Raw genomic sequence first — 25537 nt, forward strand, 5'->3', positions numbered from 1 at the left:
ACTCCTGCTTGTCTTCCTTTTACTACAAGGTGCTGCCACATGTCATGTTTGTGCTGCATTTTTGGTGTGGCAAAAAAGAATTACATTAATAACAAAATTGAGTTACGTTACAGTAATGTAAGTCTGCTGTGTGTTTTTCCTTTGCTGGAAGAAAATGCACCATAAATGCAGGTATGTTGTTGCAAAAACTGCACGCGTTTTTTGATGCGTTTCTTTGCAGCTCCCTCTACAGTTACAGAAATCAGGTTATTGACTCCTAAAATAATTATTTCCAATCTCAACGCAAAGCTCAACACTATAAAAACAAATTGGCCACATTTTATTGAAATATAAAATACAGACTTGAAATTTTGTAAAATGATTAATACTGAAATAAAAATCACAATTCAGCATCACCCAGCAGTAAACAAAAGAAACAGATACCGTAGTAAAATACTCATTAATTCTATTAATATGTTACTGGAGGTATTTGTGTTGCACACACATTGTTGTTACACAAGAATTCGATATTTGTCTAAAACATTGTTCCTGAGCTGGAAGAATTGAGGTTGTGGAATGTCTTCATAGCACCAATTTCGGTATCTGATTGTGAGATAAGATCACCTGCTAGTATTCAATGTGGCTGCAGCATCTCAGAGTCCAGCACAACCCTCTGTCTCAGTAACCAATCTCGTTGCCTGATATATCAGACTCTCATATGATTTCATGTAAGATAACATTGCTTGCTTGATTAATATACCCTTTGTGTAAAGGGGTGGACGAGAGCCAACAATATGTCTTTTGTTTACAGTTCTGTTCCTGGGCAAGAATGAGGGAAGACTCCTCGCATCTCGAATGATTGGCTGAAGTCATTGGCCTCCGTTTGTGTGCCCTTCACCAGTTTAAAGTTCTTTATGCAACCACGGAATGAAGTCTGGCTGGTTAGACAGTTCTGCTTCACATCAACTGCAAGTGAAAAAAGAAAGAATGAATTGTCAAAGGCATCTATGCTTCATACCATGACCGAGACAACACCAAACCCAACATTACATAGGATCTTGCTTTAGTCAGTAGAACGACGTATATAAATGAATACTGTACATCTATTGAGAACTAAAATTGAGTCAATAGGGTAAATTTTCCATGAAGGGAATTTTTTTAAGACAATTTTGAAGGAATCTGCGTTGCCATACTTTGCACCAAATTTGATAAATATCGTACATCTTTAAGTCTAACACCTCTGTCTTGAGATGTTTCTCTTTCTACCCAACCCCTTTACTGGAATACGACTGCAGCAATTTTTCAGACTTTTTAAAAAGCTGCAGTTGATAAATCTTGGCTAACCACAGCAATTTTACAAAACTGGAGTGAGTGCGCAAAAATGTTGCAACATTTTTCATTTTTACACCAAATAAACGTAAAGCCCTATTTTATGACTTTTTCAAGCAATGCTTCTGGAGTGCAGGGCTTGATACATTTCCTCAAATGTGTAATAAAGCACAAACTGAGCTCAAAACATCACATATAATGGCATTAAAGCAGAATTACCCAGTTGGGTAATTTATGGGTGATACATTTGGTGTATGGCTACCACTTTTGTCTAACATTATACCAATTGGTTAGCTTACTTTGTACCAAAACTGTTTGAAAAATTGTGTATCTAATACCATGCACACTTTCCTGCTAAATTAGGCCCCTTTCCAGCTAAGCCATGCCCCCTCATAAATATGTAAAAAACGAGATGCTTAAAAAAATAGCCAAATTTTGACAAGCAAACGTTGGCCATACAATTTTCTCCTGAAAATATTAAGAAGAGTTCTGGGATTTTGATACTGAGGGTCAATCCTCAGGATAGGTCATAAATATGAAGAGGCCATGGTACTGTGTGAGTGCTTAGACCTCTTCCTAGGCCATGCGACTTCATGTTCATTGGTCACATTTCCTTTAAATGACTTTTGGCTAAAGTGTATTCTGCCTAATGGTCTCAGGATGATTCATTAAGGTTGTTTGATGCCCTGGATCTGTTTTATAGAAAAGCTAATACAAAGGCAGGGCTGTCGAGAATTCATTTATTAATAACATGCTAAGGGAAGGGGTCAGCAAACTCTGCAACTCCAACCTTTGTAACAACTTCCAGAATGTAACACTTGCTGAGCTGTTCTTAAAAGTCACTAAGAAGTGAATGGAGCATGCTGGAAATTATAGTTTCATAACAGATAAAGTGTTGGAGATTGCTGACCCTTGTAGTAGGGAATGTTTGTGTTTGCAGCACTCTAATGTATCTGTGCAAGACTGTAAATGATATGTTTATAGAGAATTATCATTGCAACTGCATTCCTAAAGACTCCTTATAGTAAAACTGCTTACATGAACATAAAGTATATATATATAAAATAAATATATCATTTTCTTAACACAAAATAAGCATCAGCTATAAGACTAGTCAAAAAATTCCACTAAATTAACCACATTTATACTTTTGGAGACTAGCATGGAAAAGCTTCATTTTAGGAGGACATGTCACCATAAAATGCAATGCACTCTGAAGACAGCATGTTATAGAGCAGGAGAAGCTGCACAGATTGATATATAGTTTTGTGGGAAAAGATGAATCTAAACTTGTAATTTATACATTTAAAGGGAACCTGTCACCATGTAAATGTAGTCCAATCTGAGAGCAGCATGATATAGAGGAAGAAGAGCTGAGAAGATTGATATATAGCTTTGTGGGAAATCATTCACTAGAATTAGTAATCTATTCATTCAAACCTCATTCTAGGCTCCTTGTATAAGTTTGCAGTCAATCACTGATAAGACCACCCACTGGACTCCTAAAGCCAGAATGAGCAGGGATTTAAATAAATAAACCCACTTTATCTGACTATTATTTTGGAAAAAGTGGAACAAGTGCTTCAAATATATGGCACTCATTCTCATTCAACAGCATATTTCTTAAATGCATTTACACTAGACAACCAGCATAAATACATTGAAAAATGTTTTATCGAGGCTTCCCTTCTATTAAAAAACTGGCAGCCTGAAGCCACCATTAGGGGGAGCTCAGTGCAAAGGAATTTATACAATTACTATGGAAGCTGCAATAATCCTGTTGTATTGAGCTCCCCCGAGTGGCAGCTGCATGCAAATGCAGTGTTTTCTTATTGGAAATAGCAGAAGCAGTTCAGTGCCGGGCTCCCTCAATGGAGATAAGCCACTGCCAGAGGCTTAGTCCCCTTTCCCAATTCAGAACACATAAATGCTGAACAGAACTGAGGGTTCATGTGTAAGAGGAGGTCAGGAGGTATACAGAATGCTATTGAACATTATGACCACGTGAAATGTTATAGTCTACCTAGCATTAGAGTGGCTCTAATGCTTCCTCATTCTTCCTCCCATGTAGTTGCAGCAAATTCCAGATCTAATCTGTACGTTTAAGCATAACAAGAAGGGTGCGTGCTATGTTAGCACACAGGTTAGCACACTGAAATTGCGTAACTAAAGAGAATATGAGACAATCTATAATCTGTGCACACAGCAACTATAGTATTATGAATGGTTCATCAATCTCAAATAGCAGCAGGAGTCTGGATGCCGCAAGTGTAAAAGGGATAAAACTGCAATATTATCCTTGTGAACAGTAAAGTTCTTACCTGGGTAACCACCAACATATACAGGATTGTTTGTGTCTGCAGAGGTTGACTGCACATGAGGACTCTCCACCTGCACTGTGTTCCCGTCAACAATGAGGATGATTTTGTGCTTAACCTTATTGGCCTGAATCTGGTGCCATTTCCCATCACATAATGAGCTGGTGTCTTCTGGCTTGTAAATGGCGGTTATTCGGCCAGCACCATTGTTTACATGGAATAAAACCTGTCATACATGAAACATTCTTGGAATTAAGTAAAAGAGTCTTACAGAAGTTGTAATGAAAACCACAATCAATACAATTTAATTCATTTGAAGATTTACTTATCTCCCACCTGATATGGTTTTTCAATATTGGTTTAACAACTAATTACATTTAACTTTTCATCTATATTACCTTTAAGATAAGTCCTCTGAGATGACCTTCTTTGAAAAATCAAGTTTAGCATTACTTTGTTGGACACTGTGAGCAACATATGTTCGGCAGGTCTTTGTTCACTTCAGGGGCCTCGTTCTGGAGATAGAAGTGGGTGCCAAAAGTGGGACCCGCACCTATCTGACATTGATGGCATATCCTAGCGATATGTCATCAAAGTTCCAGATGGGAATAGCCCTTTAATGGCCAAAGATTTTTTTATTTCTTGGACTAACAAAAAAATTTTTAGATTTTTTTTTTTATGTGACACATTGGGCTTTTATTAACGTTTTTAATGCTTACTTTTTTAGTTTTATTTGAGAAAAAAAAAAAATAATGAAAAAGTCATTTTTTTTTCACATGCATTTCTCCAGATTCTCTGAATCTTTTAATGATATTTATGTCCTGTAGATGGTGGAATATTCAAACTCTTTGTGATTTTACGCTGAGGAACAACTTTCTGATTTTGTTGCACAATTTTTAGACACTTTTTTTGCAGATTGATGAACCTCTGCCCAGCTTTGCTTCTGAGTCATTTGACCCTGTCCCAACTTTTTTGAGATGCATTTTTGTCGTCAAGTTCTAATTGAGTTTTTATTTTTTCATAAAATGGTAAAAAGTCTCACCTTCAACTACTAATATGTGTTCTATGATCTATTGTGAATAAAATTTGGGTCTATAAGATTTTCAAATGAATGTATTCTGTTTTTATTTACATTTATTTAAATTTTACACAGCATCCCATTTTTTTTTATTGAGGCTGTATATTTTTTCATGAACGGGTTTCGGTTGGTGTGGGAGTTTTTAAAATTTTTATTTGTATTGTATTTTTTTTTACTTTTTTTATTTTTGTCATATAATATGTCTACCAAGAGGTTAATAAAAGACGTTTGGGGGGGCACTGACACCTTTTTTTTTTTTACTTTTATTTTGCACTGCTGTGGGGGCATTGTATGCAGGCAGGGCTGATCTAGGTCTGCTAAGACCCTGCAGTTCTTTTCTGCCTAAGACACCCAGCGATCACATGATCCCCAGGTCCAATAGAGGACAACCACTTCCTCTATTCACCGCATAGTGCTCATTCAGAGCTATGCACCGAGCAGAGGACAAAGCAGAAGTGGTAATAAACGGCTTCTATCTTATCCTCAGGACACCCAGCTATCACTGGCAGCCAGGGACTCTACCTGCTCCTTCGAGATTGCAGAGACAGGAGCTTCAATCCAGTGCTCCAAGCACCATACATGTATGGCGATTGGTCTCTATTGGGACCATGAGTTCCAAGAAAAGAACAAAGAGGATGTAAACTTACCCTGCCATTTACAATTTCCAGTCCAATGGCATCAACCTTTGCACTACTGATTCCCAGAAGAACTCCATTATGTGAAGTAGTACGGACTTCCAGTGATATGTTCACATCTGATCGCACTTTGTAACCTTCTTTCACTATACAAAAGAAATGTCAATATACACATTTATCTCATGATTTACTAAATCATAGAAATACCCATGCACTTTTCTTTTCAGAATTGTCCATATTAGACTCATCAAACTTTAGAAGCCTGTGCACATATATAGGCACACAATGGACGTAAAAATGTTATATTTAAAAATTGGAAAAAGACATAGGCCATAGACATAGGACATCTATGAAATCGGGTAGGCCAATTTTACGGCATTAAAATAACGCAAGTGTTGGAGCACTTTCATAAATAAAGTGCACCAACACAAACCGAAGACAGAGTTAAGAATGATACAAAAACACTTGAAATATAAATTACCCCATAAACTCAAAAAAAGTAGCTTGTCTGGCATAAAACAATGTCGTAAAGTGTTTTGACATGTCATAATGACATATCAATGGTTTTGATTAGTGCATGGTCTGAGAGCTGATACCTCCACTGATCGCTAAAACAATGAATTAGAAGCACTCACTTGGAGCTCTGTCCCTCCTCACTGTTGAAGATGGACTCAGTAGAAAGTCTATGAACCCATCTCCAGTCCGTCTTCAGCAGAGAGGAGAGACAGTGCTCTGAGTGCTTCTATCGCCTTGATTTAGTGATTGGTGGGAGTCTCAGCACTTGGACCGCCACCAGTCAAAAGCTTTGATATGTAAATATAATTTACCAAAGGTCTTGTGAAAGTACAGTCGCAGTTTAAAAGAGTTATGCCCAAATTTTGGTAAAAACGAAAGTCAGACATCTTATAGTGCATGACAATATATTTCGAACAAAGCTAAAAGCAGTCCTGTATCTCACATGAATCCAGAGCTTCCCCCATTCATTACTGTCAACATTTGACAGTGGCACTACCCCTTTAAGGATGACAGCTATTCATACTCAAACCCACAGCTTAGATAACTTCCACCCCATTTCTATCTTCATTTTCCCATGCTGACATTAGAAAGAAGTTTAGGGGTTGTTTTCTAGGATACTGCAGGTCATGAACAGAGAAAGCTGCTCTCCCACCACACCTCTAACATATGAAGCTGGGACATAGAAGTACACTAGCTAACAATCAGAACTAAAATTCTCTAGTATTGGATCCCCATATTGGTTAATGAGAGGTATAATAATATGAAAAGTCCATATCCATCATCATTCATTTATCTGTAATTACTAGCCATACTGTACACTGAGCAGTGGTACATATATACACTTTTGTAGATGGATGTAAGAAGTTTACCTAAAGCTGCAAACCCAGATCCATCAAAATAAGTTCCCTGTTGCGCAGAGGCATAACATTTGTTGATTGCATGTATGGAAAGAGCTCCATCCTTATCCAGTTGTTTGCTATTAATGGTGACATTGCTGATGCATGCTGGGATACTTTGTGTCACCTAAGAAGGAAAAATCAGTTTGAGCCATTATCTCAGTTATTAATGAAGTAATAGTAGAAGAATACAGTACAATAAAGTATTTTCATGACTCGGGTTTGAAACAAGTTAGTATTTCCAATGATTTTATGATAACATGCACACGGTCTCATGCACACACAACCGTATGTATTTTGCGGTCTGCAAAACACGTATCCTCATGTTATGTCTTTGTAACATCCATTTTTTTGCAGACCCAATGACTTCAATGGGTCCTTGGTCTGCATTTTACAGCCAAAAATAGGACATGTTCTATCTTTTGGAGAATGGACGCATAAATGCGGAAAGCATATAGATGATCCGTGTGCATTCCGCAATCTGTAAGTCCGTTCTGCAAAATCAATTGGTCCGCAAAAAAAAAAAAAAAAAACAACGCAACACGGACCGCGTTTTGCAGACCGCAAAATACATATGGTCATGTACATGAGGCCAAATGGTGATTATGTGCACACACATCACAGGTGATGGAATGTATGAATCACTTTAGGAAGGGGTAATCAAACATGGGGAGTCTTGTTTTTAGAAGCCCCAGGAATAAGCTGTTATCCACAGGGGAACAGCAATCCACCTATCCCTTGGTTGAACTTGATGGACTTTGTCTTTTTTTCAACGGTATTAACTATGTAACATCATCGTTCATCGAAGTCAGTGAGCATTCTGCTGTCCTTCAGTGGTGAAAAAGGGGGCCAGCTCCTATTATTTTTGGTCAGAAATAGTCATTATTAATGATGCATGAGCCTTCCTTACATTTCCTATGTTCTTAGCTGTGTAGCTTGGAGGCAGTCCACCCAGGTACAGTTTCCCTTCCACGTCCATAGTGTTGCTCTCCCCAGGAGTGCTGACGGAAGCAGATTCCTGGCCATCAACAGTAATGGTACTTCTTCTTTTAATGTATTCAGTTGATATCTGTGCACAAGTGAGATCAATTCGTAAACTGACATATACATCACTATACAGATCATTTACTGTAATTATGTTTAGATGCTAAAGATTCACATTAGACAAGAGCTGATTGCTAATCGGTTGCTTTTCAATGCAAGTATGCTGATTTGGTTGAACGTAAAAGATTAATTATACCTCATTGTGATACACCATATATAACATATACTGTATCGTATCTGACCCAACTGCACCAACACCTCCAGAAGAAATTAGCAATGCAAGACTCTCCTTGAGCGCACACCCTCTCCTGCTATTTTCCTTCAAAATGAAGCTGTAAAGCCAAAGGAAAATACAATTTGCCCTGCAGCTGTATACATTCATCTTGTAATTCATTTTTTAATATCCTGTTAGTGCTTGATACTTGCATTTCCTTTTTTATCTCCCTTTAAACGCAGCAGTTTCGCTCAGGAGGGTGAGAATGTATTGATCTACAAATCTAGCGATGAGGTAATGAGATGAACCAAATGTAAGTGCCACCACTTAATGCATTATAAACTATTCATTAACTTTAATCGCAAAAGCTTAATACAAAATTCCAGTTGTAGAAACTGAGTAATCTAAGTATTGAAATAGATGAACACCAATTATTCCAGTAAGAACCATTAAAGTGGTTGTCTGAGTTATTTTTTTTGTTCTTTGTATGTTTCTAAGTAGGCAAATGTAAGGACTTTACAATTCACTTACTTTATCTCCAGTTGCTCCTTTCTCAGATTTCACTGAGGGTCACATGATCTGTGATGTCAGCTTCTCTCCCTGCTCTGATTATGTTTCATGCACAAGCCTGAGAGACCAGATATATACCTGTACACCTCATATCACTGTGCTGAACACTCCCCCTGCACTGCCAGCTGCTGCTTATTGCTCTCTCCCTGGATTTTTTAGGAAAAACATTAACCCCTTCAGCTGCACAGACTCAGGGCTGAAGGCTTTACTGAGTAGCTGCAGGCAGTGAAGAGACACATTCTGGGTACAGGAGCTGACAGAGGAGTTCTGCAGAGCATTGCACAAGAACAGGTAGGGGGAAGATCCTGTGTGTATCAGCAGTGTCATTGTACAGCTGGAACTTGTAGTCCTACACATATAACATGCTGCTGAGTCTCCCAGCAGGCAGACATGTCATTTAGGGCAGCACTTGTATTCACTCCCTTTGCAGGGGGAGGGGCACGAATATTCATGAGGAAAACCTGAGATTGTTGTTATTGCAGGTAAACAAAGGGCCAGAAGAGAACCAGGGAAATGAGGAAATATATATTTTTTTGCCTAAAACTTTCTTAGCTTAGTTATATATTGCTGCCCATCAGATTTATAGTGCTATATATATTTTTTCATAACTTGGGCAACGCCTTTAATGTTCAGGACTTAGTACATCATACATACAATATATTTAATTTTCTACATACTGTGTGCCATTTCCCATCATTGATAACAGCAGAATGGATGGTCTCGGTCCGTCCTTTGCCCATGTCAAATAGGAAATGCAGTCTTCCTTCATGAAGCTGAAGTGCAGCGTAGTCAACCTGATTTTGGTGAGCCATGTAGTAGATGAGGCCACTGGTGGCAAATGTCCTCAATGATAACTGAACAGACATTCTACAAGAAAAGTGATATATACCTTGATTTAGTTCAAGAAGACTATGAAAAATGTATGTGTTATTACCTGTATGTCTGCCCAGAACAAATTAAACTACAGCAGATACACATAGCTCTATATATTAAAGTGCACCTCTAGTGTAGATAAGATTCCTTATGTCCACATGCATACATATGAGTTTGTCTTCACAAAAAAAAAAAAAAACACAATAACATAAACCATCATTACAAGACAGACTAAGCATTTGTTTGCCATCTATTATAATAATAATAATAATAATAATAATAATAATAATAAGTGCAGCTTGACACTACGCAAGAGTAGACTTGGCAGTTTGACACCACCCATTTCTGTCCACTTCTGATTTGCATTTTTTGCAGATCGAATGTGGACTCATTTATTTCAATGGGGCTGTAAAAAAAAATGCAAACAACAAACCACATCCGTATGTCCATTCTGCAACCCCATACCCACATAAAATATAGAACATGTCCTATTCTTGTCTGTTTTGCACATGACCATTAACCGTGTTTTGAGGATTTATGGTCGTCTGCATGCGGCCTGAAACCACCCATGAAAAAGCCTATCTGAGCTCGAGCCTTCTCTATTCAAACCAGACAGAAGGCACGGTGGCCTCACCTATTGTGTACCCTTGCTTCTGTTAACAGAAATGTAAATTTTTGTAGCATGCAATATTACATGCAACTACTTTTTCATAATTACATAAAACAGGATATTCCATTATTCTGACCTTCTTCTGATGGTGGCTTGGTCAAATGGCAAAATAATATGGCTTCCTCTCGTAAGACCAAACTGGTGGGCGTCTGGAACGTAAGCCGGCAATATATCCTGTGCACATTGTAATGGCTATATCAACGAGAAATTTTATGACATGTACATTAGTGATAATAACCATAATGTTATACAGATAGAAAATCTGATATAATCAGGATATTATAATATTAGTTCTCAGGTTCTTGGTGTAATACATAGGTATCTAGACAGGGAATTATTGTAGCTGCATTTTAGCATACAGTACAATTTCAGTTGCAACCTTAATAAGTTGATTCTAAAATTAATTTACATAACTTATGTTTAACTAAGCGAGTTGAGTTGCTGAAAGAAGACGCTGAGCTATATTTGCAATAATGAACCACTAGATATACAAGCAATGCAAACATCTTCATGTCCCTGCTGTTGACATTAAGTTCTACTACGCTTATATAAGCTTTCAATGAGAAATGTGAACCTCTGTCTGTAAATTGCTGATTTATTATATTTTAGCAACTATTTCAATTGAATTATAAGAGTATTTCCACGCTTACATGTAATCAACATATACTGATTATTTTTTTATATAAAATATAAAGGAAGAATTAATTTTTCATGCATTCTTACGCACTAACCTATTTATATAGTAAAAATTTATAAATTGTGCATACAAAACACAAAATTATTAGAAAGGTTTTTTTATATATGAAATTCTACTCCTAGAAAAATAAAAACAAAAATGTTGGCAACAGATTGCACATGATTACTGCAACAACAAAAAAAATGACCATGGTATTTGCAGTGCTACTGCTGTGTGTTTACCAACCATCACTGTAGCGTTTATCTGTATTTCTGTCTCTATGTATCAACAGATCTCTAGGACCATGATTGGACCTAATATTCAGTGCATTCGGAAAGTTTTCAGACCCTTTCACTTTGTCAAGTTTTGTCATGTCACAGCTTTGTGCTAATATATATATATAAAAAAAAAAAAAGGTTTTCCCCATCAATCTGCACTCAATACTCCATAATGAGAAAGTGAAAGCAGAATTGGAGAAATTTTTTGCTAATTTATTAAAAAAGAAAAGCTAAAATTTTGCATGGACATAACTATTCAGACCCTTCGGTATGACACTTGAAATGTAGCTCTGGGGGCCTCATATTTCTGTAGACCATCTATGAGATGTTTCTACCCTTGATTGGAGTCCACCTGTGGTAAATTCAGTTGATTGGAAATTATTTGGAAATACACACTACTGTCTATATAAGGTCTCACAGCTGACAATGCATATCAGAGAAGAAGCTAAGCCATGAGGAGTAAAAAAGTGCCTGTAGAACTCAGAGACAAGATTGTGTGGAGGCACAGATCTGGAGAATAGTACAAAAATTCTGCTCCACTGAAAGTATGCAATAGCACATAATTATTAAATGGAAGGAGCTTGTAACAACCAGGACTCTTCCATGAGTTGGCCAACCCACTAAACTAAGTAATCATCAGAGAATGGCCTTGGTAAGAGAGGTGACCAATAACCCAGTTGTTACTCTGGCTGAGCGCCAAAAATCCTGTGTGATCCTGTTACAGAAGGTCAACCATCACTGCAGCACTCCAAAAATCTGAACTTTATAGCAGAGTGGCCAGAAAGAAGCCTCTCCTCAGTAAAATACACACAAATGCCTGCCTGGAGTTTGCAAAAAAGCACCTAAATGACTTTCAGACTGTGGGAAACAAGATTCTCTTGTCTGATGAAACCAAGACTGAACTTTTTTGCCTCAAATTCTAAGCATAATTTCTTGAGGAAACCAGGCAGTGCCCAATACCATCCCTAGAGTGAGGAATCATTCTGTGGGGTTTTTTCAGTGGCTAGAACAGGGAGAATGGTCAGGGTTGAGGGATCGCTGAATCAAGCAAAGTACTGAGAAATTCTTAATGAAAACTTGATGCAGAGTGCTCTGGACCTCAGACTGGGCCTAAGGTTTACCTTCCAACAAGACAATGACCCTATGCACAGAGCCAAGACAACAAAGGAGTGGCTTAGGGACAACTCTGTGAATGTGCTTGAGTGGCCCAGCCAGAGCCCTAACTTGAACCCACTCAAACATATTTGGAGAGACCCGAAAATGGCTGTCCATCAATGTTCCTCATTCAACCTGACAGAGCTTGAAATAATCTGCAGAGAAGAATGGCAGAAAATCCCTAAATCCAGGTGTGCAAACCTTGTGGCATAATACCCAAGAAGGCTGGAGGCTGTAATCACTGTAGGTTTTCCTTTTCAATAAATTAGCAATGTTTTCTAACATTCTCTTTTCACTTTGTCATCAATGGGTATTGTGTGCAAAATGATGGGAATTTTTTATTTTATTTTAGCTGGAACATAACAACATACTGTATAAAAAAGTAAAAGGGTCTGAAGACCTTCTGAATACACTGTATGCTCTTTAAAACTGAATAGTTGGTATATTTACAGTATATATGGGTTCGCTGGTATTTATTAAATGGGAGAATAAATTCTATAAATAGATTATTTTATCAATTTCAGTAAAATATATGCTTCTTTACCCCCACAATATAAAACCAGTCAATTTCATACTGAACAAAGTCCATCTCTTACTTTTGTGACGTGTGACCTCAGTACCGATGTAGTTATATGTGGTTTTATTGCTGTTACATGTCCATCTGGTACTGGAGTTGGCAGCAGATCTTGCTCCTCATCGTTGACAGTTGGCTTAGGCTTTTCAGTCAACATGCAGCTGTCCATCTGAACATTCTCATACTTTACAACAGTGGTGTAATCCATTTGCCTAATTCATATTAAATACGAAAAATTCATTAGTCATATATTTCTAGACAATGTCCAAAGACCTTTCATCTCATGGTGAACTTACTCCATGTTTAAAATTAAATTCTGGATACATCCATAGAAAGACTGGCTTGTTTTGAGCATTGCAGTGGCCATTTTTGCAGGAACTCCACCAATGAAGAAACTGGATAAGTTTATGTGAACTGATTCAACAGATGGACCATTTAGTCTGACTTCGGCTGGTTTTCCTTCATCAACCTGAACACTCACCATCCTGGAAAACATGAATAACAAAGACATGATCCTATTTGTTTAAAAAGAAAACTTTATATAACATATTGGATTCTACCGAGTTAAAGAGATGAGAAAAATAAAAATGAATGTGATCTAAAGTGAGTGTTATATTAAAGGGAACATGTCACTGTGTAAATGCAGTGCAGTCAGGAGACATCATGCTATAGCGAAGCAGGAACTGACCACAATTTAAATCTTTGCTCTCTGTGAGCTCAGTAGCCATGTGGGAAGTAATATCAGTGATTAACTGCTTTTTCTGGATAATGCGTATATAGGGACTGCTATCAATCAGAATAAGTAGAGCTATGTACAGTACAGACAAAAAGTTTGGACACACCTTCTCATTCAAAGAGTTTTCTATGAAAATTGTAGATTCACACTGAAGGCATCAAAACTATGAATTAACATATGTGGAATTATATACATAACAAACAAGTGTGAAACAACTGAAAATATGTCATATTCTAGGTTCTTCAAAGTAGCCACCTTTTGCTTTGATTACTGCTTTGCACACTCTTGGCATTCTCTTGATGAGCTTCAAGAGGTAGTCCCCTGAAATGGTTTTCACTTCACAGGTGTGCCCTGTCAGGTTTAATAAGTGGGACTTCTTGCCTTATAAATGGGGTTGGGACCATCAGTTGCGTTGAGGAGAAGTCAGGTGGATACACAGCTGATAGTCCTACTGAATAGACTGTTAGAATTTGTATTATGGCAAGAAAAAAGCAGCTAAGTAAAGAAAAACGAGTGGCCATTATTACTTTAAGAAATGAAGGTCAGTCAGTCAGCCGAAAAATTGGGAAAACTTTGAAAGTAAGGGCTATTTGACCATGAAGGAGAGTGATGGGGTGCTGCGCCAGATGACCTGGCCTCCACAGTCACCGGACCTGAACCCAATCGAGATGGTTTGGGGTGAGCTGGACCGCAGAGTGAAGGCAAAAGGGCCAACAAGTGCTAAGCATCTCTGGGAACTCCTTCAAGACTGTTGGAAGACCATTTCAGGTGACTACCTCTTGAAGCTCATCAAGAGAATGCCAAGAGTGTGCAAAGCAGTAATCAAAGCAAAAGGTGGCTACTTTGAAGAACCTAGAATATGACATATTTTCAGTTGTTTCACACTTGTTTGTTATGTATATAATTCCACATGTGTTAATTCATAGTTTTGATGCCTTCATAGTCATAAAAAAATAAAGAAAACTCTTTGAATGAGAAGGTGTGTCCAAATTTTTGGTCTGTACTGTATCTGCTCACATACTCCTGCTCTATAACATGCTTCCTGCATTTACATTGCATTTTCATGGTAAAAAGGTTCACTTTAATTATTTATGGCACATTGAGGAGATGTGAAGGTAGTGTCAGACACGTAGACAAGGTGTGTAAACAGTAGGATGGTTTGTCAAGGAGTTTTGTCACATGTGTTATGGCATATAATGTGTAGAAGAGCTAGAGAAGATGTTATGGCACAAAGAAAAGCTGGAATAGGTGTTATGACATGTAGAAAAGCTGCAGTCGTAATGGTCTCACACAGGAGAGCTGAAATAGATGTGGTCTGCAACACTGAAGAACTGAACAGAGAGGTGAAGGAATAGTATGGGACATAGGAGAGCTTGAGTAGGAGTAGTCTAGCATATGGGAGAGCTGAAGTAGGAGAAAAAAAACTGAAACGCAGACTAAAGCATAACAGTAAAGTGTTATCTAATCACAATATATTAACACATTAAAGGTCAATACACAGATTTATCTAATCATGTGTATACCCAGAGAAGTAGGGGACATTCAATACACATAAAGAAAAGAAGGTGTCACCATCAGCAAAGTTTTTGTTTTACTGTAAGCACAGTGCAGATATGGAACTCAGTCATGAAACGGACATAAAAAAGTATTCTTGATGCCTTTTATGGTACTACAAGTTATATGTATTATACAATATATAGATGACCTGGTCATTGATTGAAACGGTAATTTCATTCAATATGTATGAGGGATTTAGCACATAGAACAGCTAGTATTGCACAGAAGATTTGGGGAAATAGTGGTCTATCCTGTGGAAGAACTGAGAACAGACCATTCTAGAAAAGAGAAGAGCCAAGGATGGAAGAAATAATAAATATAGAAATTATACTACAAACCTCTTGTTACGAAGAAGAATAAGAGAATGTTCTTGACCGTCACTATATGTTCCGGTTGGTGATCTGACCACCACTTTCCTTGTGCTAGCTCCGTCCATAGGATTGATATGCATTTCAATGTGCCCATTTACCAGCATAATGGCAAAGAATGGCTAGAGAAAGGAAGACAATAACCAACTGTTAATACAACATGGTACTAACTATTCCTTTATTTCGTCTTTGGCTTCAATACAAAAGTTTGTAAAATAATAACTATTTATAGTTCAACCTTCTTATATGGAATTACAAATCTGATCAATGGCCACAGCCACATTTTATACTTATAGTTCAACCTTCTTATATGGAATTACAAATCTGATCAATGGCCACAGCCACATTTTATACAGGCAAACTATAGGAACTTATTGGACACTTGGTTCATTGGAATATGAAAAATCCATCTTCGCTTTGTGGCCCCTAACATTGGCAACGGGCTGTCTGAAACTTTACATTTATAAAGACAAGCTGTGCCTACTGAGCAAGACCATCAGAGCAATGTATTAGAGGAACTCCAACCCTAACAATACATAAAGAAAATCATTATTGAAAACTGAAGTTTCCATTTCTGACATAAAATCTAAATGACAACTACACTGTAAGAAATGCAAATGTTAGTCAAAAGCAGCAAAATTCCCACCATTGTAAATGTAGTCAATTCTAAAGCACCTTTGGAAAATGTATTCTATATTGCTAGAACCATTACACAAATTAGCCACTCCGCTGATTACCGATTACCTCTGAATTTGAAATGAGATGGAATAATATTCTTACATTTCTATCTCTGCTAGGCTGGAAAGTAAGGATCTTATAATACAGGTGAAGGAATAAAAGAAGCAATTCCCATATTTTAAAATCAAATATTCATGTTGAAATTACTTTTCAAAGATTTTAGCACTGTACAGCGGCACAACACATATGCATACGCATACTCTGAATGAAGAATAAGCCCATGGCTTTGTGACCTTATTATACGGAGTGATTGGGCTTCTGGCGCTGCCGCAGGTTATTGAAGTCTGGAAATCTAATTTCACAAAATGCCTGAGGCTTTGTCAAACAGCAGTAATTCTAACACAACACTACCTTTCCTGTGAAATCACATACTAAGAGAATGTTTTCCATGCAAAACAAGCTACGACATATTCCAACACCACAACAGTGACCTATTTAAGGATTTTATGTATGCTCATGAGCCCCCTTCTCCGGTGCACTGGAGGGGTGACTGACCACCTTTGGCTTATTACTAATAGTTAGAACGTGATATAGCTTGCTCTACAAAATCAGGTATGGCTTTTATATCGGCATAATTAATAAGAAGAAGCCAGGAGAATACTGCACGTTTCAGAATATGTTCACATCTGAACGGTGGCTTTTGTTCACGACACCACAACTTAAAAGGTGTCCGGCAGAACCCAAAATGTTATAATGGTCTGTCAAGGCAAAGGTGACAGAAATGTTGTCGGAGGCTCCAAGCTGAGTAGCAGTGTGAACCTTTTCTTAAAAAAAATTCAACCCTATTATTCACATCTGTAGTGCTATGTAGATACTGAAGCTATTGTTGTGATCACTCTTGCTGTTTTATGCCTGTACTTAGCTGCTATTGTAAAAGTGGTTGTGGAGATCGCACTGTATTAGCCCTCCTGCACACGAGTGCTGGTGAACGCACATAAGATCTGCATGAATTTCAAAATGAATTTCAAAATCTGCACGGCAGGTCAAATTTCACAGAGAAAAAATCTGCAAAGTGTACATGACATTTGTGTGAATCCGTGTGGAAAAACACACATATTCCACAACATGTGCAGCTGGCCTTATACTGGTATAGCGCACTAAAGAAGAGCCTGGCACTGCCAGAGAAGAGTCCGGCTTATTTATGTGCCCCCACTGCCCCCATCTGCCAGTTGTCGCCTTTTCATAGAAGAAAATTGTCAATCAGCATGCCTAGATTCTGGTAATAATGAATAACTGGGCTAATCTACATCTTTGTAGAAGCATCAAATCTCTCACCCCCATAAGAAATCAGAGACAATGTAACACCAGTCTTGTCCATCAAAAAAGCAAAAGCATCAGCTCACCTCCAAATAAAAACTGAGGACTGATTTTCTTTTTCTAGAGAGAAAATGATATTGAAGGTCCAGCACTCTTGGAATATAAAATGTCTTTATTAAATATCCAGGCAGTAGGCATTTTATATTCCAGGAGTGCTGGACCGTCAATATCATTTTCTAACTCCAGTCTTGTTTTAGTTTGCAATGGCGTGAGATGCGCCAATAATTTTGGTGCATCTTGACAGGTCCGTGCACCACAATCTAAAATCTACTTTAGCAGTTGGCTGTGGTTTCACAAATTATTTAAACCAGAAAAATAGTGTAATTAATGGTAAATGTATTGGCTCAAATAGGCTACACTCCCTCCTGTTCATGCCCATCCATGTTTAGCAAAAGTGGCAAGAGTAGTGGAAAATGGCAAAATGTCATAGATTTTTGTGGAAAGCAAACTTGCACAAAAACCTTAGACATTTGGCACCACAACTAGGAGAGGGGCATGATCAGGGTCGGTGCAAGGATTTTTGCCAACACAAGCGAAGCTACATTTTGGCGCCCCCCGCCCTAGAAGTTGAACTCTATGGTTTAGAGTTGACCCATTGTTGTCCGTTTGTTGCAGCCGTAATACAGACGCTAAAATGCTCCAATAGTTCGGCCATGTGAAAGCGGAGAGGTTTTCATGTTTTATGTAAATATGGCTTAAAAATAAGCAAGAATAAAAAGGCACAATTAAAAAACAAACAAACCAAAATCAATGAAGAACAATAAGAAGGCAAATAGCGCATGCACACAACCGCCATTTTATGACCCATTCATTTCCATGGGGCAGAATTTTTGCGACTGTTCAACAAATTACAGAGCAAGTCCTATTCTTGTTCATACTTTCAGACGATAACAGCCCTTGCAATTGATGGGTGTGAGAAAAATACAGAACGCACGCAGAAGGACCCCCCATTTTTCCGCCCTCCCCCAGGGTGCGCCCTAAGGCAGCCGTTTGGTCTGCCTTATGGTAGTACCGACCCTGGGCATGATCAATCTCCCCAATATCTCTACCCAATTTCATAACTTCTGTGGGCGCATAAGGCTGATTGGTTGGACTGGTAAACCTCTTGCAAAGGGTGAAATATACAGCAAATGGAGATATTTGTTGAACGTTTGAGTTTCTCTGCGTATCCCTAAATAAGCTTCTGTTGATGTTTTTCTTATTTTTGTGCCCTCATCTAGTACTCTGAGTATATATAGTAACAATGGTCTGCTGTGAATAGACTCTGGATCTGACTGGTTCAAAAACTATATTTATATATTGCAACACTGAGTGAAAAATTTGTGAAAGCAGCAAAAAAATAAATTAAAAGATTGCCAATTAAGCTACATAGCATATATTCTGATTACACAGCCCAAAGTAGTCAAAGGTGGAGCTTGGCGTTAAAAGATGTCTAGTGCCTCTTTGACCTTTTTGAGTTAAAAGGTATAGAGTCACTTTAAAATGAAACATAAATCCTATTGCAAAACCAGGATTTTACTTTTTATGGATGATTTCATAGTAGAAACTTGATTTAAGCATTACATTGACCTTTGGAGTAAAATGCATTACTCACCATTTGTGCTTGTCTGCGACTTCGTTTCTCAACTGGCTTGCCAAAACCAGCTAAGATAATTCCTGTCTCATTGAGTGTGGAAAATGACACCATGACCTCAGATTCTGGTGGCAGGGACACAGGCAACATCTCTACGTAGCCATCATTAAGGACTGTTATGCTACGAGTAGGCTAAATAAAAGAGAGAAAAGAAGTACATATATGTTAAGCACGATAATAATATTATTCTTATTCTTATTATACAAGACGAATGAACCATTGTCCATACACTGAGAAAGATTTATCTATAAAGTCGCTTTAAGAGAAGTAAGAAAATGTTACAAATTGAACCAAATCTATAAAAACTGAGGGAAGATAAATTTAGATCAACTACCTAACTTGATATTTTAGATGGCTTCTCCTTCCTTAGGCTGGTAAGCTTTATGCAAACATTATGTGATAAAAAAAATTGGGGGTCATTTATCAAACTGGTGTAAAGTAGAACTGGAATAGCAATCAATCAGATTCCACCTTTCATGTTCCAAAGGAACTGTAAAAAATGAAAGGTGGAATCTGATTGGTTGCTATGGGCAACTAAGCCAGTTCTACTTTGATAAATCCCCATTGTTTTCCACAGTCTTTTTTAAAACTGCTAAAGAAAGTTCATCATAAATTTGGCACACACAGTGTACTCCATCTTTTTGATGCATTTTCTACCAGATTGCTATGTAAATCTCTCCCACTGTATCCAGCTTCATGCTGCTACCAGTGGTAAACAATAGTCATAGTCAACCTACTAATGAATGCTGGTTTCTGAAGTAGAAACAATGGTGTACATTCAGGTTCACATCAATCTTCAAATGCTTTAAACCAATAGTTCCATGCATACATGCTGATTAATCATAAAATATATCTGAGCTTCAATTCTCTGATATGGAGCTTTCACACAGCCCTACAGTCAAATAATACAATTCTGGTTACCTGCAGCAACCACTAGGGGGAGCAGCTTAATCTTCTATCGATTATTTGTACATTACTTACTCAATAATAAGTCTGTATGCAGGAGGTTCCTACACTTCCCCTGCATGTGGCCAGAATGTTATTGTTTCACTGTACAGATTCTCAACTAAACGGCCTCATAAAAAGCTGAAATGTTTAACTACATAAGAATAATAGTGGTAAAGAAACCCAAGTGCCTCTCACCTCTAATTTGCAGCCTTTTCTCACACCATACGCATTTCTCAGCAAGTCAAAGTTTGAGCGTGAAATCTCCAAATTCCTTACGCAACCAACATAGGATCTACTGCTCAGCTGACGCCTAGATGTGGTAGTTATAAAGCATTACGTATTTTTGAAAGGGTGTATATATATATATACACACACACACACACACACACAGATAACCGGTGAATGACCTCAAAGTGAAGATAACTACTGATGGTATTGGGGACATGATCAAGGCAGTCTGAAGAAAGTATGCAATTATTGAAATGATCTACTGCTACGACCAGATGACATGCTGTTAATATTTACACAGAAAAATAAATCAGACATGTACTTTTTCCCCTATTCCTAAGGCTCATGCAAATTACATTGTTGGTATATCGTAACCAGAAACGTCTAACGTCTACGGCCAACTTTGCTATACATACTGTATAAAAAAGCAAGGGTTACCCCCTTTTTATATTCTCACGTTTAAAGAAATTACAGAAATACATACATAATGACAGTATACCTGATAACTCTGGACCTAGGAAGGCCACCAATATATATTGGATCTTTATCTGATCTGTTAAGGTCTGAAGCGGTACCAGGGGCCTCTCCTTGTTTTGTCTCCTTTTGGCTGGAATTGTAGGAATCCATAACAGCCAATATACCTTTTCAAAAATAATACAAATATTAGATATTTGACATGTTGGAAGTCTCTTTGGGTTATTACATAGGTTGTCTCATGAAGACAACACTTGTCTTACTAGCAGTGGCGTATCGCTAATATAGGCAGACCACGCAGCTGCTATGGGACGCGTGGCGGGGGGGCCCGGAGCGCATGGAAGGCCCTGCCTCCTGCAGACTTATGATCGCTAGTACGTTACACTACTAGCTAATATCATTTATGAGGCTTAATTATCTTCCATCCCGGCCCTTCCCCTCTGCTCAGGGCCCCCCTCCCCTATTGTGTTACTATGTATATCTGGAATAGTAAATGGCCTTAAGAGCAGCGGTCTCATCGGCACACGGAGCCGTCACTCTGATATCAGACTGAGGAGTCTCTGCTGATAATAATACAATCATACTGTTAGCACTGACTGTACATTCTCTAGAAGTTCGGAACGCTGCTCCTTCTTCTCAGATCACACACAAGAAGCTCCTGTCCTCCCAAGTAAGTGCCGCCACGTTCTGTCTGTTGATTTCCTGTGGTTAGGTAGGTTCTCACATCTCTTGACTCTTCTGTGCAGAAATCCTCTGTGAACTCTCCAGGTAAGTGTGCGTGCTGCTGCCCTAAATGAATCCTCCTCATTCTACTAATCTTCTTCTTGAACCCCACACATGGGTTTTCTTTATGTGCTGGTAGTTTGTAATCTTAACGCAAAGAAGCGCCCCCCCGTGATTTACTCTCCACCTGCAGCCTGTAGTCCTGCACTGAGGAGCACCCCCCAATGATTCACTCTCCACCTGCAGCCTGTAGTCCTGCACTGAGGAGCGCCCCCCAATGATTCACTCTCCACCTGCAGCCCACAGTCCTGCACTGAGGAGCGCCCCCCAATGATTCACTCTCCACCTGCAGCCTGTAGTCCTGCACTGAGGAGCGCCCCCCAATAATTCACTCTCCACCTGCAGCCTGTAGACCTGCACTGAGAAGCGCCCCCCAATGATTCACTCTCCACCTGCAGCCTGTAGTCCTGCACTGAGGAGCGCCCCCCAATGATTCACTCTCCACCTGCAGCCTGTAGTCCTGCACTGAGGAGCGCCCCCCAATAATTCACTCTCCACCTGCAGCCTGTAGACCTGCACTGAGAAGCGCCCCCCAATGATTCACTCTCCACCTGCAGCCTGTAGTCCTGCACTGAGGAGCGCCCCCCAATGATTCACTCTCCACCTGCAGCCTGTAGTCCTGCACTGAGGAGCGCCCCCCAATGATTCACTCTCCACCTGCAGCCTGTAGACCTGCACTGAGGAGCACCCCCAATGATTCACTCTCCACCTGCAGCCTGTAGACCTGCACTGAGAAGCGCCCCCCAATGATTCACTCTCCACCTGCAGCCTGTAGACCTGCACTGAGGAGCGCCCCCCAATGATTCACTCTCCACCTGCAGCCTGTAGTCCTGCACTGAGGAGCGCCCCCCAATGATTCACTCTCCACCTGCAGCCTGTAGACCTGCACTGAGGAGCGCCCCCCAATGATTCATTCTTCACCTGCAGCCTGTAGTCCTGCACTGAGGAGCGCCCCCCAATAATTCACTCTCCACCTGCAGCCTGTAGTCCTGCACTGAGGAGCGCCCCCAATGATTCACTCTCCACCTGCAGACTGTAGTCCTGCACTGAGGAGCGCCCCCCAATGATTCACTCTCCACCTGCAGCCCACAGTCCTGCACTGAGGAGCGCCCCCCAATGATTCACTCTCCACCTGCAACCTGTAGACCTGCACTGAGGAGCACCCCCCAATGATTCACTCTCCACCTGCAGCCTGTAGTCCTGCACTGAGGAGCGCCCCCAATGATTCACTCTCCACCTGCAGCCTGTAGACCTGCACTGAGGAGCGCCCCCCAATGATTCACTCTCCACCTGCAGCCTGTAGTCCTGCACTGAGGAGCGCCCCCCAATGATTCACTCTCCACCTGCAGCCTGTAGTCCTGCACTGAGTAGCGCGCCCTGGTGATTAACTCTCCACCTTCAGCCTACAGTCCTGCACTTAGGATCGTCCAAACTTCGGCCCTCTAGCTGGTGCAAAACTAACTTGCAAAACACTTGCATGCCCTGTCTTGTAGTTGCAATAGATTTTTTTTTCGTTTTTACGTTTTCATTTTTCTTCCCTATGTTCCTTGAGCCATAAATGGGGGAGGGGGGGGTGGCAGGGGAGGAGCCAGAGCAGGTGGTGAGATGGGCCAGAGAGGAGTATTTGGCGGAGTTAGGGGGCCAAATTCAGATGATTTTTGCTACAGGGCCCGATGATTTCTATGTACGCCCCTGCTTACTAGGGTATAATACTTCAGGGGTGTGGCTCCCCTCTATTAGTCAGAATGGAAATCCGCTGTGTAGATGCAGCGCCCACTAGGGCAGACATGAGCTGTCATCATCTGAATGGCCACCATGTAATACTACATTTCTCTTATAGCCGTGGCAGAGGAACGTTTGGTTGGCCTTTATTGGGAGGTGCCAGAGCTGGACCCACAGTGATAAGCTGATCATGACCTCATCTCCAGTCTAAGAGGTGTTGTCTTAGATGAGACAAACTTTATAATAATAAAATAAGCAAAAATGCTATTGCTGAGTGGGTTCACTATAGTAACTATAGTACATGGTGGTAACATTTTACAGTTTAGTAATGCCAATCACAAACTGAGGCCGCCAGTAATGAATAAATTGTTAACATCATTACACACTGTAACAAAATGCAATCACTTAGATAACTTTACCTTGCTTTTTATTCCGTTGGAAAGCAACCTTATACCAAGTTCCATCATTGTAACGTCCATCAGTTGTCAGTATCAGAGGACCTGAACCCAATTCCACTGAAAGTCGTAGCTTTCCATCCACTATTTCCAGAGACAGGAAATCTCTCTTATGAAGGAAACATAAAACACACTCAATCATTTAGATTTAACACTACAGTCCCGTCAAATCTATCATCAAGTGACATGAACATGTCCAGCCTGGGGTGTGAGAATGCAGACATTGCAACTATTGTAATAGACAGGTGCAGCTAAGGTTGTTGGAGGGGCGGGGGGCGACCATGCGGATGCTTCACGTCTAGTGTTGTATGCTAAGTGCACTACTATGTTTCAATGCATATGACGTAGGGGACATACTTTGATGTTCTTTGTTTACAATACTTTTTGCTATGATTATACATCATATTTACTAGATACAAAGTCACTAAAACATTCATTATTCTATGGCCCTCGTTAATTTACAAATGCTGACATAGAGTGGAAAGCAGAGGAACCCCATGTGATAACAGACAGTATGTGGGCCCATTGCTCTTTAACCAGAGAGCATGCTCCTTATTAGAGAGCACCCTCATGTCTCTACAAACATTTACCACTAAGGCTACTTTCACACTTGCGGCAGTGTGATCCGGCGGGCAGTTCCGTCGTCGGAACTGCCCGCCGGATCCGCAGATCTGCCGCTGACTGAAAGTATTTGTGAGACGGATCCGGATGCGGATCTGTCTCACAAATGCATTGCAAGGACGGATCCGTCTCTCCGCTTGTCATGCGGACAGATGGATCCGTCTTGTACATTTTTGTCACATTTTTACCGGTCTGCGCATGCGCAGGCCGGAAGGACGGATCCGGCATTCTGGTATTTTGAATGCACTAATACATTCCTATGGGAAAAAATGCCGGATCAGGCAAGTCTTCAGTTTTTTTCGCCGGAGAGAAAACCGTAGCATGCTGCGGTTTTCTCTTTTGCCTGATCAGTCAAAATGACTGAACTGAAGACATCCGGATGCATCCTGAACGGATTACTCTCCATTTACAAGCAATTAGGAAGAGAGCAGTTTTGATGTTCATGTTTGCATTTGCAATTCGCCCCAATCTGATATCCCCAAGTCATGGGGAGCACAGGGACATGTTAATCTAGCTGAAGTTTCTTAACTCTGTCTTGGTCTGTTTCTGACCACCTTCTTTTTAGACAACAGCTGCCTGGTGTGACTAGCCAGGGGGATTTTTACTTGTCAGCTCTTGTTTCTCTGAAGGGGTCTCTGTGGAATGCCAGGGTTTACATTACAATTCACACCAGCTTCCAGATAAAATTAACTGCAAATGTGGACCAAATGTTAAACTGATGAAGCGCTGCAGACTGTCAGAGAAGCATGATGGCAGAAAAAGGTCAAGAGTTTCATTCAGTCTGCCAAATGATTTGTTCTTTATGTATTTATTTAATTTTTTTCTTTATGTATTTATTTAATTTATTTTTTCTCTACCTTTTTGTTGCTTTTACTGCAGATTTATATCTATTCCATGCATGCTTTAAATCACTTGCCATTGCTTTATCCCTGCTTATTTGATTCTTTCTATAATACCCATTGAGTTCAATGGAGAGATGGCCGATGTCCACTGATTCCAATGGGGAAAAGCAGCACTTCTGAATCAAGGAGCAGGAATTGTGGGATCCCTTTTCTCCACATAAGTGAGGTGGGATCACACCTATCAGACATTTTATGGCATATCCTGTGGATATAGCAGATATGCCTGAGATGAGAATATCTCTTTAATTTC

At 39.6% G+C, this 25537-nt stretch overlaps 1 protein-coding gene across 1 annotated transcript in view; it reads right to left on the minus strand.

Annotated features, from left to right (window-relative positions):
- Positions 1-300: 300 nt before the first annotated feature.
- Positions 301-25537, minus strand: part of LAMA1 (laminin subunit alpha 1) — a 170965-nt gene continuing 145728 nt past the window's right edge. The window contains exons 50-63 of the mRNA XM_040432573.1: positions 23729-23873; positions 20830-20971; positions 20298-20412; positions 19116-19286; positions 15437-15588; positions 13102-13290; positions 12828-13017; positions 10199-10314; positions 9257-9446; positions 7662-7820; positions 6725-6878; positions 5352-5485; positions 3630-3852; positions 301-945 (exon numbers count right to left, since the gene is read on the minus strand). Coding sequence (XP_040288507.1) covers positions 785-945; positions 3630-3852; positions 5352-5485; positions 6725-6878; positions 7662-7820; positions 9257-9446; positions 10199-10314; positions 12828-13017; positions 13102-13290; positions 15437-15588; positions 19116-19286; positions 20298-20412; positions 20830-20971; positions 23729-23873 — 2241 coding nt within the window. The 3' untranslated portion in view covers positions 301-784. The remainder of the gene's footprint in view (positions 946-3629; positions 3853-5351; positions 5486-6724; positions 6879-7661; positions 7821-9256; positions 9447-10198; positions 10315-12827; positions 13018-13101; positions 13291-15436; positions 15589-19115; positions 19287-20297; positions 20413-20829; positions 20972-23728; positions 23874-25537) is intronic.

The sequence above is a fragment of the Bufo bufo genome, chromosome 5, assembly GCF_905171765.1.
Source record: "Bufo bufo chromosome 5, aBufBuf1.1, whole genome shotgun sequence".
Lineage (NCBI taxonomy): Eukaryota > Metazoa > Chordata > Amphibia > Anura > Bufonidae > Bufo > Bufo bufo.